Source organism: Chrysemys picta, chromosome 4 (genome assembly GCF_011386835.1).
Source record: "Chrysemys picta bellii isolate R12L10 chromosome 4, ASM1138683v2, whole genome shotgun sequence".
Classification (NCBI taxonomy): domain Eukaryota; kingdom Metazoa; phylum Chordata; order Testudines; family Emydidae; genus Chrysemys; species Chrysemys picta.
Genome location: NC_088794.1, coordinates 90,042,363 through 90,059,655, shown reverse-complemented (window position 1 = coordinate 90,059,655; position 17,293 = coordinate 90,042,363). Strand labels below are relative to the sequence as shown.

The 17,293-nt window shown below is 39.1% G+C and overlaps 1 protein-coding gene across 10 annotated transcripts in view; it reads right to left on the bottom strand.

The window, feature by feature from the left end:
* SIPA1L1 (signal induced proliferation associated 1 like 1) overlaps positions 1 to 17,293 on the bottom strand; it is a 383,806-nt gene that overhangs the window by 63,754 nt on the left and 302,759 nt on the right. For all 10 annotated transcript variants that reach the window (XM_065595303.1, XM_005309363.5, XM_065595300.1 and 7 more), the window contains 4 exons: positions 6,850 to 6,953; positions 4,898 to 5,055; positions 2,757 to 3,333; positions 822 to 1,096 (listed from right to left, as the gene is read on the bottom strand). In XM_065595303.1, coding sequence (XP_065451375.1) covers positions 822 to 1,096; positions 2,757 to 3,333; positions 4,898 to 5,055; positions 6,850 to 6,953 — 1,114 coding nt within the window. The remainder of the gene's footprint in view (positions 1 to 821; positions 1,097 to 2,756; positions 3,334 to 4,897; positions 5,056 to 6,849; positions 6,954 to 17,293) is intronic.

Sequence of the window (17,293 nt, the reverse complement as noted above, 5' to 3'; positions counted from 1 at the left end):
GTTTATGAGGAATTAATACATGGTATTTGAGAGATGGGAATCAGATGCAGTGATATGACTGAAAAGAGAAGCAATAAAAATGATAAACAGATTGGGAAAATAGAACTCTAAGAAAAGATGAAGGAAATTGGGAATGTTCAGTTTAGCAAGAAAAAACACAAGACAAAAGTTTATCTATGATCAAAAGCTAAATTTAAAAGCTATAAAAGCAATAAAAAAGTTGACAGCCAGCCTGGAACTCAGCAAGGGCTGAGTGCGCTGTGGAGTTAGCAAGCGCAGCCACTGAGGAGACAGTCTCAATTTGCAGCAAGTTCTCTGACCAATACATACACAGATAGATTGATAGGCTCTAGTCACATGTAGCCTTGCTTTGTTGGAAGGGGAATGGAACATTTGGCATTGGGGAAAAGGATCCATAGGAATTAAAAGTTCTCTGTGAACAGGAGGAAAATTAACTAGTATTTTGATGCATCATAAATGTACACTTGTCAGTTCAGAGATGTTTGATCTCCACAACGTGTTTGTGGGAATTTGAAGGATACATTGAGAGTACTATGATTTTTACTAAACTACTGTACACATAGTAGATATTTTGTGGAGCTGAAGTGTAAATTTAGACAGCATGTCCCCTTTTGCAACTTGTTTCAGTTGACAATATGGGATGCTGTAACAATTCTTTTTTAAATCTTTACACAGGCCGGAATTTATTCCAATGTCAAAGTACTAAAGGGGAAAAGTTTTGCATTTTTAAAACAAAATAAACTTCTTGCCCAAAGGTAGCTCTAGATGACATTAATTCTCATTCTGTCACCTCACAATACCTGCGTGGAGTGCAGTCCTCATGGGGAGGAATGATGACAACCTTCACGGTTACTGATGTTCTCAGCAGGTCAATCATTTGCTCATGGCTTAGAGTGGCTACAGCCACTTTGCAGATCTCCACTAGCCGGCTGCCCTGCAGTAATCCTGCCTGCCAAGCATAACCATAGGGCTCAACGTCTGCCACAATGCCTTCATAGTTCACATGGAAACCAAGCTGACCCAGTCCATTCCTACGTAAAGTCATCTCCGTGGTCTCACAGCCCTTTGTCACAAACTGAGAATTGAAATGAAGAGGAAAGAGTGATTAGTGTAATGAATTACATTCTGAGAGGGCTATAATTCTGGGTTTTACACCCACAGTCCAAGATGAGGTATGGGGAGAGGGAACAGAAGTGCTTTGTCCCAAGGAAAGTTCCCACTGCTATGTACGATACCAGTTCAAACAAATCCCTTTACTCAAGCTGGATATTTAAGATAGCATCTGGTTGCACAAAATTAACTAGTGGTATTGTAGTTCTGCCTTAAAATTCCACTTATTTCATAGGAACATTAAAGGAATGTGGCAGTACACAACAGGTAAGTGTGGAGGACTTACACAAGCACCTGTATTTCATCTTTCATTTAAAATTTGACATTTTTACTAGGTCTGTGGATATTTCACAAAACTACCATTTCTCCATTTTTCAGTACATTGGTTTGATGGCGTGCAACTATCCAATTTAGTGGAACTGGAACCTTATGCCACTCTCTTAACTGGCACCAGGATGAATACAGGTTCTACATGCTTGAACCAATGGCATGTGTCTCTCCTTCCCTCTTGTTCATTCTACAATTGCTATTGTTGACATAGTGGAGAACACAGCTGCTACATATACTTCTTTCCTTCATGACACAGCTGGACAAATAGTGAAGATGGACAGACATTTTCTAGACAAACAATAACAATGCAATGAATTGTTTATTTTACTTTATTACTATTATTATTTGTATTGAGATAGCATCTAGAGGCCTCAATCTAGATTGGGGCCTGATTTGCTAGGCACTGTCCAGACACATAGTAAGGCAACTCCTACTCAAACTTCATTTGAGATGAAATATAACATGAAATATGACAGAAAAAGGAGGAAACAAGAGAAATAGATAAGATCATTTGACTAGACAGGTATTTACTGAAGGTACCACATTTTTTCTCATTTTCTCATTTTTCTGACCGTCAGAGGGGTGAAATATTGGAATAGCCTTCTGAGGGAAATGGTGGGGGCGAAGGACCTGTCTGGTTTTAAGATTAAGCTAGATAAGTTGATGGAGGGAATGGTTTAATGGGATAACATGATTTTAGTCAAAGGAACAGCGTGCCATGGCAGGTAAATAGTATAATGGCTAATGAGGGTCAGGCTGGAGAATCTTGCCTACGTGCTCGGGGTTTTACTGATCGCCATATTTGGGGTCGGGAAGGAATTTTCCTCCAGGGTGGATTGGCAAAACCTGGAGGTTTTTCGCCTTCCTCCGCACCATGGGGCAGGGATCGCTAGCTGGAGGATTCTCTGCTAATTGAAGTCTCTAAACCACAGGATTTGGGGACTTCAACAGCAGAGTCAAGGGAAAGGGTAGGGACGGCTTTGTGGCCTGCATCATGCGGGAGGTCAGACCAGATGATCATAATGGTCCCTTCTGACCTTAAATTCTATGAGTCTATGAGTCTATAAGAATATCAGCTACTCCTGACTAATGCAAAACAACCAAGAATGGCTGGCTATTTTCTAGTAGATGTCAAAGTAGAGTGAGTGAGTGAGAGTGTGTGTGCGTGTGTGAGAGAGAGAAAACGGGAATTAGCCTTGTGGAATTAATTAATTAGCAAACAACTATTGCAAGCATTGTAATTCATTTGTTACTGAAGTCCCAATTTTAATTTAGAAAAAAGAAAAAATTCTAACCTCCAGCCTTTTTACGACCTCTTTGATATCATCAGAGTTGTTAATAAAGCTCTCCACAGAAACACATTCACCCCGGTCATAGAAGAGTTTGATGCTTGTGTCAGTTGAAGTCCACCCTATCACATCTCTGCAGGAACAATTGAACACCACACTCTTTGTATCCTGCTCAACGAGAACTACAAACTCATTAGATACACCCAGGAGACAGTCTATTTCCATACCCTTGCAATAGTCCTTTGCATGGACACTCCACACAATGGCACCAGAACTATGGAGCTCTGCTCCTGGATAAGGTTTGGACTTTTCCTTCTTTTTTGAGGCTAGTGAAATGAAGGGGAACTTGCCAGATGGGTCAATGGGTGTATTGGTGACATTCTTTTCTGCTAGATCTTTCAAGTACTCTTGGCGAGTCCTGGTGGCCATGGCACGGAACTTCTCGGATTTATGAGCAGCATTCTCTGCATTAATCACTTTGGCCAGTAAGAAGTCCCTGAACACATTTGATTTAGGAAAGGTAACACCTTTTGGGATTGGTGGTCCAAACGATGGTACATCTCTGGATCTTGTCACAGCAACACTAGAAGAAATACAGAAATGAAGAAGCGATGTGTCAACATTTTAACTTCTCTTTAGCAGTTTATGGGATCTAGAAAACCCACAGGCATGCCCTTCTCAGGCCACCCTCTGATTTTCAAACAGACATATACTGTGGCAAAAGAAAGGGCTGCTTGATTCACCCGAGGCACAAAGGATCTGCACTTAACACACAGACAATTATTTTTTTACTTTGCTAGTTTCTCAATAATATATAAATCTGAGTACTTTATTTGTGGGGGGAAGGGGACAGAGGTGAGAGGTAAATAATTAATCACTCTTCTTAATGCTCTTCTTAATGTCCCAGGCCAATGGGGTCTGCATGAAGTGGCATGGGCTGAGGGATGTGCTGGCCGCCGTTTCCCGCAGCCCCTATTGGCCTGGGGCGGCAAACCGCAGCCAGTGGCAGCTGCGATCGGCCCAACCTGTGGATGCTGCAGGCAAACAAACCGGCCCAGCCCGCCAGGGGCTTACCAAAGGTTGCTGATCCCTGCTATATGGCTTTTTGTTTCACCTAGAATTTATGAACCTATGAAACTGTTCCAAATAATCCAGTGGAGAAAAAGTCAAACTTACTCTGAGAGGTTTCCTACAAAAACTTTTCAGAAGTGAATTGCATAAACGGTGGATCAAGTATTTGTACTGGAAAACCCATCAATGAAGGATTTTAAGCCCATGGAAGGTACATGAAACACATAAAGGTCCTGATCCTGCAAGTTACTATGCATGGGAAGACACCTGTATCTATGTAGAGGTATCACTGAAACCAAGTGGCTTGCTTACTTTTTAATCTGCAAACAACATTTCTGTACAGAAGCCAATTGTGTAATAAAAATACGGTTTCATACAGAAAATGTAACTCTCAGTTTCCTCTTTCTGCAGATCTGGCCACCCTTCTTCAATAGCTTCACTGAAGTGGCAGCATGAACTCAGATTCCTGAGTCTTCTCCACAAAAAGCAACAAACCCATTATGAGTTCTCAACAAAAATCTGTATATTTACTAGACTACAAATATTAAGAATACCATCAAATGATACCAAAAGTTTTCTTTCTACATATAAATTAGTTACTTAATCTTAGAAAATTTAGCATAAAATCCACTTTCAATACAAAGATTTAATGAGCACAAATACATTAAACATTGATTGATACAGTGCTAATTCAATTAATCTGGAAGCCTCAGACATTTTTCAAAAGGGTAACAGCCTAATTTCAAAACTGCACCACAGTTTTTAAACCCTATGTTTAAAAATGTAAGGATCCCAGAACTCAGTATCTAATCAGTAATGAAAGAAATCCTTATTTTACATTTTCAAATGCACCCATTTAGGCACTATTTTTAGCAGCTTGTTTCCTGAAAATGTCAATGTGCCCACCTGTACCCATTCTAGTTTATGATGTTAATAATGTTCTCTAACTTTCAACACCCGGAATACTGTTTCCTTAAAGGAAGCAATAAAGTGTGTTCCATTTCAGAATACAAAAACGTGCTAAACCTCAGCATATGTCAATATTTCCTTTTTGCTGTTAACCTGGTAATATCTACCTGTAACAGATGTTGTCAGTGCAGGGGTTGTGCACTCTTACAATGACAAATACATGCTGGAAGTGAGAACGAATGTTCTTTGGGCTGAATGGCTGTGCTCCAGTTTCCTGGAAAACAATCGTCACAATATCGTTTCCAATATGCCGTTTTCTCAGGAGCTAAAAAAAAAATTAAAAAGATGACGACAATGGAAATCTCAGAGCACCAATCTTTTCATAATTTTTTCATTTCTCCTGCAATTATATTTTTAAATGTTATTACTAATTATGGGATATTTTTGTGTAAGCCACACAGCCATTGCCATCGTTTTATTCTACAAGTCAATGCAGACATTAATACACAGAATATCTGAGGACTTAAATGAGAAACTTGCCAACGTCTGACATATTAGACAAATGCTAGCATCCTGCATTTTCTGTTTCCATAACAACAGTTTTAATTCTATTTTAAACACAATGAAAGGACTATGTATGGGGAAGATTTTAAGTGATTCTAAAATCAAATAAATTGTAATGCTAGTCATGTTATGGTTTAGTTTGTCTACTTTTTGGGTGTGTGAATTCTAACATTATGAGCTGGCAATATTCAGAAGTTGAACAACACTCAATATATAATTATTACAAATTTGAGGTAGGTTAATATTTCTTGTTTAAACTGGTTGACAGTGTACATTACTGTATTTTTCAAAGATGTTTTTCTTTTTAAACCCAACACTACAGTCTAAAAATATTTTTTTTCTGCAAAAACAACAGCAACAAAAACTTTTTATAACACACAAAAGAACACAAGATCCTAATATAATTCTGCAATAAACACTCAAACTGGGCATAATATGATGAGACCAAAAATGCTGGTGAGCAGACAAAAGTAAACAAAAGCTCATGTTAACTGTGATCTTGTAATAATATAAAAGGTTTCAGGTTTTATTTGTAAAATTAATACACCAACTTCCTAGCCACTTCTGGACTGAAAAGAAGTTGTTTCACAGTATACAGGATGCTTTCGGAAAGGAAGAGATGATTAAATGTATTCAATTGAAAATGTATAGGTAAGGGGAATTTATGTAGGTAGAATGTGATTATCTGAGTTTGAAATTGGCCAGGATACTTGAGTTGACATCTCTGCTCTTATAAAAGACATCAAGGGTGCTTTAATGACTATAAGACCTTGATTTTATGTTTCAACCAAAGGACAGAACCTCAAAGAGTACAACACGTCTCCTCTTTCCCACCGCCGCAACTACCATGACAGGCATTGATTTAATTCGGTCTTTGAGGAGAAAATGCCAACTATTGCATGGCCAAAATAGCTTTCTGCAAACACCTATATATATTTTTGTCCTTTAAGAGTACTGAACCAGCCCATCTCTGTTTAGCTTATAAGATCTTGTATCACTGCTAAAATGTGATCAGATGGTTAAGAGGACAAAAAAAGTATCCTGTGACTGGGAACTCAGATTATTTCCTGTATAGATCGACACCCTTGGGTACACCTATGGACTTTATATCCCAGGGGTTCGCAAGCTTTTTCTTTTTGACCCCCCCTCCTCCCCCCAACATGCTATAAAAAATCCAACCCGTTTGCGGAGCATCCTGTGACTGAGTTAGCCAGTTTTATTCCTGATACATATGTAATCCAATATTTTATATTTTTGTGTTGTTTAGACACTGCAGAGTACTTTTTAACAGGCTGCATATAGTGGTTGTCAAATACCACTGCAGTTATTTACTATTTTAAGTACGAGATTATTCACAAAGCTGCTCAGCTGACCGTTGACCTAAATATTTTCCTCTTTATTCATTTTCTTTTAGATCACTCTGGATTCAATACTTCAACAAAGTTAAGTGCTTTCTGCCACTGCTATAGGTGTAATATTCCGTTATCATTTGACAGTACAACTACTTTATGAGGTGGAGGACAGAGGAATTCTAAATTGGCAAAGTCCATCCTACCTGTTGCTTGTTGTTAGGAGTGTATGGCAGCATGGTGGAAACATGAAACATGATTTCATAGTCCTTGTAAGTTGTATAGAGAGAGTGAGTTCCTGTTGAATCAGCTGCAATTAGAAATTAATAAAGTGAAAAAACAACACTATTAAGGCCTTAAAAATACTTTAAAACAGGATTGCCACATTGTTATGAAAACCTACTAGCCCAAGCACAAAACCCATTCATCTTCACTTTAATACCAATGACATTAACAATGAAAAACTAACCATAATTTACTCACCTGTTCACCCAGCAGGCAAATATAATTTTGCAATGCTATTTTAATACAAGATGTTAGAAAAAACTTGTAAGTAGTAAGGAAATTATGAAATTATTAAGAATCCTGAACATCCTGAACTTAATCTAATTGAGCACCAGCATTGTAGGAAATACCACAGGGAACTCTTTAAGTGTATCACATATATACTTATGAAATATATATTAATGTAATATGTAATATAGTAAATAGCTTTCTAATGGTACAGAACATTATTTAGTGTTGCCGAATATGGTCATAAAAATGCCTGATAGCTTTACCTTATGGACCAACATAGGTCTTGCATGGATCACTTGGTGCTCTCTGGATGTTAAGTGGCTTCTAGTTTAATGTCCTGATCTGCATACTCCATCTTACTAAAAGTATTTCAAAAAACCTTTGAAAGTCCCTTACAAGAAGCTATTAAGGCAGGTAGATAGCCATGTGGTGAGTGAGAAAATACTGTCAGAATAGAAAGTGTCTAACAGACAGAGCAAAATAGTATGAATAAATGACCCAGTTTCAACATGGCAAAAACGTGAACATTGGGGTGTTTCTTATACGAACAAATGTTGTTTAACATGTTCATTAATGATCTTGGGGAAAGACTGAGGTGGCGAAACATGAAGATGACAAAATCTTTTAGGTCAATCAAGCCTAAACAGAGCTATACTTCAAAGGGATTTAAAGCACTGTGAATGGATAGCACGATGGCAGATGAAACTCAGTGTTGACATATTCAACATAAAGCATATGAAGTAAGGAATTGAAAGAGATCATTTAAAATATCACTGTATAATGCAAGCTTCTAAATTAACTGTAACCAATCAGAAAAAAAGCTCATCGAAAACCTCTGTTCAATGGAGAGTGACCATCAAAAAAGCAAACAACATGTTAGCATGCTTAAGGAATAAGAGGGAAAATAATCATGAAAATATTATACTGGCATTATATTAACCAAAGGTATTCTCCCTTCTGGAATACTGTGTTCAGTTTTGGCCATCTTACCTCAAAAGAGGTATAGCAAATATAGAAAGGATGAAGAGAAAGGTGACAAAAATGATTAGAAACAGAAAGATAGACCTTTGTATGGAGAGAGATTAGTACAGGTGGGACTGTGTAGTTTAGAAAAGAGAAAAATAAAATGGAATAGGATTGAAGTGTGCAAGTATTGATTGGTCAAGAACAGGTAAATTGGGCACTTCCCATTTCTTCTCTCTCAGTAAAAACAAGATAACATTCCATTAAAAGCCAACATATTTCAAACTGAAAAAAGGAAATATATTTTATAGAACATGTAATTAATTTGTGGAACTCATTTCCAAAAGTCTATAAGTTTAACAGGATTAATTTTTTTCAGAATTGCCAGTGAACCAGTAAAATCTATTATTGGCACTGCTCTAGTGAACATATCCTTAAACTCATATAGAAAATTCACTTCTTTGTTCTCACTCACATTTCTTCTCTCCTGATAGTCCAGAATGCTTTCACCAAAGAACAAAACCAGCCATTTGTAAGACAGTGACAGGCTGTTGACTTCAGAAGAAGTAAGTGTAATTCCAACAAAAAGCTATGACTGGGGATCAGGATGGTTTTCACAGGTTCATACATAGATTGTAAAGCCAGAAGGGGCCATTGTGATCAACTAGTCTGACTTCTTCTATAACATAGATCACAGGACTTCCCCAAATTGACTCCTGTTTGAATCGGAGTATATCTTTTAGATAAACATCCAATCTTGATTTAAAAACTGCCAATGATGGAGAATTCACCACAACCCTTGATAAGGTGTTCCAGTAGTAAATTACCCTGTTAAAAATGTGCACCATATTTCTAGACTGCATTTGTCTAGCTTCAACTTCCAGTCACTGGATTTTGTTATACTTTTGGCTGCTAGACTGAAAAGCCCTCTATTATCAAATTTCTGTTCCCCATGTAGATACTTACACATTGTGACCAAGTCACCCCTTAACTTTTCTTTGATAAGCTAAATAGAATGAGTTCATTGAGTCTTTCTTTATAAGGCTTGTTTTCCAACACCTTAAGCATTCTCGTGGCTCTTTTCTGAAGTATTCCCAAACTTACCAGTATCCTTCTTGAACTGGTGACACCAGAACTGGACACTGGTATTTCAGAAGCAGTCATACCAGTGCCAAATACAGGGGAGTATATATAACCTCCCTACTCCTATGCAAGATTCCCCTGTATATACATTCAAGGACCACATTAGTCTTTCTGGCCACAGCATCACATTGGGAGCTCATGCTTGGATGATTATCCACCATGACCCCCAAGTCTTTTTCAGAGTCTCTGTTTTCCGGGATAAAGTCCCCCATTCTGTAAGTATGGCCTGCATTCATTCTTCCTAGATGGATGATTTTACATTTGGGCTTATTAAAATGCAAATGGTTCGCTCATGTCCAGCTTACCAAGTGATCCAGATTGTTATTATTTATCACTCCCCCAATCTTTGTATCATCTACAAACTTATCATTAATTGTTTTATGTTTTCTTCCAGGTCATTGATAAAAATGTTAAATAGCACTGGGCCAAAAACTGATCCCAGAAGGATCCCACCAGAAACACACCCGCTTGATGATTCCGTTTACAATTACATTTTGAGACCTGTCAGTCAGTTTTTAATCTATGTAATGTGTGGTTATATTGATTTTGCAGGATTCTAGTTTCTTAATCAAAATGCTGTGTGGTATCAAGTGAAATGCCTTATATAAGTCAAAGTATATTACACCAATACTATTAACTATTATTTTATCAACCAAACATAAAATCTCAAAAACTGAAGGTGGTTGAAGATGCTCTACTTTCCGTAAATCCATGTGGATTGGCCTTTACTTCTTTACTAATCAAAACCAATATATTCAGTTCCATTATTTTGGATTGTCAAGCTGACAGTCCTAAAGTTACCTAGGTCATCTTGTTACCCTTTTTAAATATTCATAAATGAATATGCATCATCCCAGACAGAAATGAAACATTTATACTTAAACACAACAGGTCATAATATTTAAAGACAATGTAACATCAACAGAAGTCATTTGAGACGTTTCCTTGTTATTTGCTTATTTTAAATTATCATCATAATTCGCTGTAATCCTAGGATACATGTAATTTCCAAACCTTATTTTCTATCCAAAGACTGCTGACTACCAGGAGTTAGGCTACTTCCCCTTCCCCAAACAAAACAAATAGATGATGTTCCTTTCAGCAATTGAACTGGCTGAAGTTCATTGCTAAGATGAATGGAGATCATTGCCCCAGTGTATATGAAATAAGTATTCAGTTGAAAGGACACAATGTTTAAAACTGAAGGAGTTCTACATATCTGTCATGAACACTTTTCATTTATTATGTTATAGAGAACACTAACTGCAATGATCATTTGTAAGAGCAAACACTGAGGAACTAATCTTAACATTTCTCAAAATAATTCTTAGCTTTAATTTTCCTTTTTGACATCAAATATAATCTAATCTTGTTGCATTTTCATACAATATCTAAAATCAGCTTTCCTTTGTGCCGGGAATGCCTTATATCCTGTCTTGGATCATGCATCTGTTTTTTGTTGCTTGTGAAATGCTGCCAACGGGATAAAGGGCTAAGGAAGAAACCTACACCACAGCACTGATCTTCCTTGTGATCTAATGATCAGACAGGGCTTGTTGTAAGAGCAGCTTCACAATCAACTCTAAGTTTCCCATGTGGTGACTTGGTGCAGAATTTCCAGCCAGGAAACAGTTTCCTAAATATTGATTCCAAAACAACTGTTCTTAAGGGTGGTCTCTTGCTTTTGAAAAAACAACAGCTGCAAAAAGCTGAAGATAGTTTTCACAGTTGTAGACCTCTACGTAGCAGGGCTGCTGCAGTCTCATAAGCCAAAATCATCACCATCACCACAATGTCTATTTTTTTTTTTACAAGGGCCTTTCGTAACAGGACTATCACAGAAAACTGTTTCGTCAAGATGCATTGTCTATATTATTCTCCTTCGGGTATGTATGTGCCCCGTGTGCTCAAGATTAAATTTTTTTGGCCAGCTGTGTCCACTGGGGTGGCCCTGCACCATAGGTCCCCTGGCACCCCCTTCCCGAGGACATAAAGGGCAGAGCGGGTCCAAATGTCCTTCATTTCCTTTATGAATACAAAATTCAGGTGTTGCAGGACTCTAATAGGAGGAAGGGGGGTGGGTTGTGGAATACATATGGATAACATCTCAAAGAATCACAATTACAGTAGGGTAAGTAATGATTCTTTCTTTGAGTGACTGTCCATCTGTATACCACTTCTGGTGACTCAAACGCAGTGATCTGACTGACAGGAAGTGAATGCTTGGAGTCTACTTAAATAAGGACTGTGGGACAGCTCTGTCAAAGCTGGTGTCAGATTTTGATGCCTCGACTAGGGAGGCTGTGCTGTGTAAGAGTATGTACTGATCTCCATGTAGTCACCTTGCAGATTTCAGTAAGAGGCAATCTTTCCAGAGAAGCTGGATCTATCCCATATGGGTGGATCTAGCCTGGCAAACTCATAGCAAACTCTAATACAATCAGATACCCACTAAGAAAGTCTCTAGGATGACATTTTCTGACCCTTGGCTGCAAATGCTACAGAAAGGCTTGGGGAATTTCTGAATGGTCTTGTTCTGTCTAGGTAAAAAGAGATCCTCTCAGGCAGATGAATCAACTGAATCAAGTGGAAGTCAATGATTCAAGTAGAAGCCAGACTAGTTTAGGCAAAAAATTAGGGCGAGGCAGAAGGGTGATTTTGTCCTTAGGAAATATAGTGTATGCTGTACCACTCATAAGTGACTACATTTCTCCTATCCTTTGAGCAGATATTATCACTACTAAAAAGGCTGTCTTCATGGATAGGTGGCAGAGTAAGCATATAGCAACGTTTCAAAAGGACCACCCATTAACCCAGCTAGGACTATATTGAGGTCCTGGAGAGAATGGAGTTCCTGGACTGGGTGAAACACATGGATGAGGCACTTAAAGAATTTAACAACTATGAGGTGGAAAAATATGGTGGGACACTGGACAGAGGAATGCTGAGAAGACATTGCTGGTAAGTGCACTGTCCTAGAGTTAATCAATAGCCTTGAATTCTTCAGTGACAGTAGACAGTCCAAGACAAAAGGAATAGCAGTCTTTAAATAAGATTAAAATGATGTTGTTCTGCCCATATAGAGAATCTTTTCCACTTGTCAGCATGTGTCACTCTATAAAGTGCTTCTGTTGTGCACTAATATGTTCTGCATCTCAGCAGAGCAGCTACTCTCAATGGTAGTTAACTAGTCTGTCAGATGCAATGATTCCGGGAACAGGTGTAGGATCTTTCCTTCATCCTGGAAGATCATTTCAGGTAAGTCAGGTAATGTTATCAGAGGCTGACAACAGGATTATTAGGTGACAATACCAGAACTGTCTGGGCCAGGCTAGTACTAACATGATCATTACTGCAGAGTTCTGTCTCAGTTTCCTTAGGATACTCCATTTTAGCAGGATCATCAGATAGGCATACATTATCCCTGAAATCAACAAGATGAGGAAAGCATCTGACAGAGAACTTGGATCCAACTCAGATCCACCCCTCATCAAGCAGAATATATGGTCTGTTGATTTTTTGCGGGGGTGGGGGGGGTCATCTCTTGCCAATAGCTCTATGGTTGGATGACTGTTTCTGTGGAAGATATTCTGTAGGATCTTTGACAGTCCATCATGGTCACTTGAGAAGTGCCTGCTAAGACATTCCAGAAGCCTGGTAGATGCAGAGCCACTGGGGTGATTTGGTGGCAAATACACCCGTAGCAAAGTCAAACAGCTTTTTGGCAAGAGGAGACAATTGTGCTCCTCCCTCTGTTGACATAATACTGCTACAGCATTGTCTATCATGATCTGGACTGTCAGTCTTCGTAGCATGGAAGAAATGCTATACAGGATAGACAAGCTCTAAGCTCTAATACATTTATAGGAAGATGAATCTTTCTGGGAGTTGAGAGGCCTTGAGTCTGAAGATGGTCCAGGCGAGCTCCCCATTCAAGGGGAGCATCTGTCAACAGCAGTTTGGTGGATAGAGATTTAAAAAAAAAAAAAAAAAAAAAAAAAAGGTACTCCTTTGCATACCTGAAGAGGATCCAATTTAACACTAAGAAAACTTCTCAGTGGACCTGCACCCTCATGTCTATGTGAAATCTGTTGGGTAGATATACAGATTTCAATCATCCTTGCATGCAGCGTAGGTGACGTCTGACATGCTGTGTGATATATATCAGGAAGTCTGAGGAGTGAGAGACAGACTATTACTGATATTTGAGGGTGAACCTGCAGCTGGGTGATGAGATCCACTACGGTTTTGAATCTGTCCTGAGGCAGACTAGTGTTTGCTGTTGCAGAATCCAGTACTCTGAACTCTATTCTCTGGGTTGTTGAGTCTGAGGTCCAAACTGTTGAAGAGCTGTAGGATTTGGTGAATAGAGTCAATCACCTGTTGTGGGATGTTTCCCAGATGAGCCAATTGTTGAGGTAAGAGTATACGTGGATCCCTTGCTTCATCAGAGCTGTCACTACTGCCAAGCAGTTGGTGAAGGTTCTTGGTGCTGTTGATAAAGCAAAGGGCAGAAATCTGGCCCAATATTAGGAGCTTCCAATTTGTAATCTCATGTATTTTTGGTGTGCCAGGTGAATCGTTATGTGAAAATACAAGTCCTGTACATCAAGAGCCATTAATCTGTCCTAAGGATCTACGAACAGGATTGTAGAAGCTTGGATTACCATCCTGAATTTGAAACGGCAGATGAAGGCATTGAATTGTCCCAAGCCCAGGATTGGGTGTCAGTCCCCCTTCTATGAGATTAGAAAATAATGTGAGTAAAACCCATTCCCCTGAATTCTAGAGGCCCTTCTTCTATTGCTCTGAGATTTACAAGTGAGTTCACTTCTTCCTGTAATAGTCTCTCATGAGAAGGGGCCCTGAAGAAGGATGGGGAAGAAGGAAGGAGGTAGGAAGGCTCTGAAAAAGTATGGAATACCACACTTTATTGATATCTAAGACCCAGTGGTCTGAGGCAATGTGGTTCCAGGCCTCCTGAAAACAAAACAGGCAATTGTCAATAAGAGGAGGAGGAAAAGTACCAATCCTCTATATGCTCCAAGTGACTTATAAGCAAGGCATCAAATTTGTTGTCTTGCTCTGGATAACGGGTGAGTGGCAGATGAAGAAAGAGTAGTGTCTCCTTTGTTGGAACCTCTGTCTCTTTCTTGGTGCTTCTGAGGGTCTCTACTGACTATACTGTGTGGGGGGGAAGGATAGAGGGCTCTGCTGGAGTAAGACAGAGGCATAGCTTGTTTTCTCCTGAGTGCCAGTGTGCAGACTCCCAAAGACATCTAAGTTGCTCATGAGTGTTTTAGCTAGTGCAAGGCTTCATATGTTTTGGTGTTTAAGAGGTCAGAGCTGTCAAATGGAGGATCCTCAATAGTTGCCTATGACTGCAGTCTTTGGCAATACCTAAAGACATATGAAGTCCTTTGCATGCTGATGGACGTGCCGTAGATCTCGATACTATGTCCAAGGCATGAAACATCACCTGGAGAGAAGTGTTGGCCAGTAGCTGACTCTTGGAGACAATAGTTCTCAGTTCCTCCTTGCTATCTTATGAATCACATTTGAAACTGTCTTCATTTAAATAATCTTATTTAGATAACAGCGTCTGATAAATTAGTAATATGTATTTCCAAACTTGCAGAGAAGTAGATTTTTCTTCTGAATAAATCTAATCTTTTTGGGTTCTTGTCTTGTGGTAGTGTTTTTGGTGGTTCTAGCTGTCAGGTTTTCTCAGGTACAGAGGTTACAATCATGGATCCATAAGAATCTTGGGACCAGATGTGTATAAAAGCACTCAAAGCCAGATGAAGGTACTTGACAGTGCCTTTCTGGAAGTAGGCACCACAGACATTGATGTCTACCAAAAGATGTTTCACTAGCTACTGACCTTCTTGGCACTGAAGCTATTTTTGAATAATCTAACCTAACCATGACTACTTAACCTGAGTCACCACTAATGTCTTTGGTGGTGATTATCATTTCATGCTCCTGCAGCTGCAAAGTGTGAGTGACCTGTGCCTCTTGCATCACCGTACAGGATTTCATAGGGGAGGTAGACCTAGCCTTGGAAGTAGAAGCTGGTTCTCTTGATTGTCGCATGCCCCAAAGGGGCTCAGTAGGCCAGGATTGAGCCTGATAAGGATTCGGGCCAAACGGTAGGTACCATGGAGAATGCTCTTCCTTACATCCTGAAGGTCTCTGAGTGTAATAATGGGCTCTATACTTCTATGAAAAGTAGGAGTCATTGGAACAGAACCACAGTGAGTGGGTAGGGGATGTTTCTCTCTCTGCTCAGAAGCTGAGGAAAATAATGTCGGTCTTTGAAGACAGGGTACTTGAACAGGGGAAGATAAAGTATAGGCTTACGCTATGGCACTAGCATTTATGAAGTACTCGGCACTATAATAATATTACTGGTTGGCACTGTATATGGCATTCTCACCACCAAAGACATTAGTGGTGATTCAGGATGAATAGTCATGGTTAGGTTAAGTTATTCAAAAACAGCTTCAGTGCCAAGAAGGTCAGTAGCAAAAACAGCTACATCAAGGTTGCTGGCACGAGAGTCATGGGTATCAAGGCTATCGGTATCATGTGCATCAAAGCCGACACCAAAGCATCAGTACAGGGCAGTGTACTGAGCTCCACTTGAGATGGTACCATTGCTTGGCAAGCTGTGTGTGTGTGTGTGTGTGTGTGTGTGTGTGTGTGTGTGTGTGTGTGTGTGTGTGTCAGAGGGACCTATTTTGGGTCATGAACTACCATTTGAAAAGACAGGTAGAGATGATTTCAGCCCCTTTCTACCAGGTCTACCAGATTTGTGCTCTCTGGAAGAGAGGTGTTTATAAAATTATAGAATTTAAGGTCAGAAGAACCATTAAATAATCTAGTCTGACCTCCTATATATCATAAGCCATTACAATTTCATCTACTTCCTCCTGTATTGAGCCCAATGACTTGTATTTGACTAAAACATATCTTCCAGAAAGACACCAAGCCTTGATCTGAAGACTTCAAGAGAAGAAGAATCCACCATTTACCTTGGTAGTTTGTTCCAATGGTTAATCAGTCTCACAGTTAAAAATGTGGGTCTAATTTCTAATTTGAATTTGTCTGGCAACAGCTTCCAGCCATTGGTTCTTGCTATGTCTTTCTCTGCTATATTAAAGAGCCCTTTAGTAATCTGTATTCTCTGTCTGTGAAGGTACTTTACACTATTCAAGTCACCTCTCAATCTTCTTTCTGATAAACTGAACAGACTGAGCTTCTTCAAGGCATTTTCTCAAGCCTTTGTATATTTTTTGTGGGTCTTTTCTGCACCACAGCCAGTTTTTCAATATCCCTTTCAAAATATGGATACCAGAACTATATGCAGTATTCAGTACTGGTCTCCCCAATGTTGCACATACAGGTAAAATCATCTCCCTACTCCTACATCCCTATTTATACATCCAAGGATCGTGTTAGCCCTTTTTGCCACCGCACTGCACAGGAAGTTCATGTGGAGATACTTGCCCACTACTGACCCGAAATCCTTTTGAACTTATTTCTTTCCCGAATAGAATCCCCCATTTAGTAGGTACGGCCTACATTATTTGTTTCTAGATGTACAACATTTGGCTGTATTAAAATGGGCCCAGTTTACCAAGCAATTCAGACTGTTCTGTATGATTGCCTTGTGATAATTACTTACCACTCCGCCATTCTATGTGCCATCTGGCAATGTTATCAGCAGTGATTTTATATTTATTTCTAGATCATTGAAAACATTGTTGAATTTTGTTGGGCATAGTACTGATCCCTGCAAAACCCCACTAGAAATACCACCATTTAATGATGATTCCTCACTGAAATCTACTTTTGAGATCGGTCAGTTAGCCAGGTCATAATCCAATTTACATGTGCTTTATTAATATTGTATAGCACTAATGTTTTAATCAGAATGTCACAGAGTACTAAATCAAATACCTTATAAATGTCTAAGTCTATTACATCTATGTTACCTCTAACAACCTAACTTGTAATCTCATC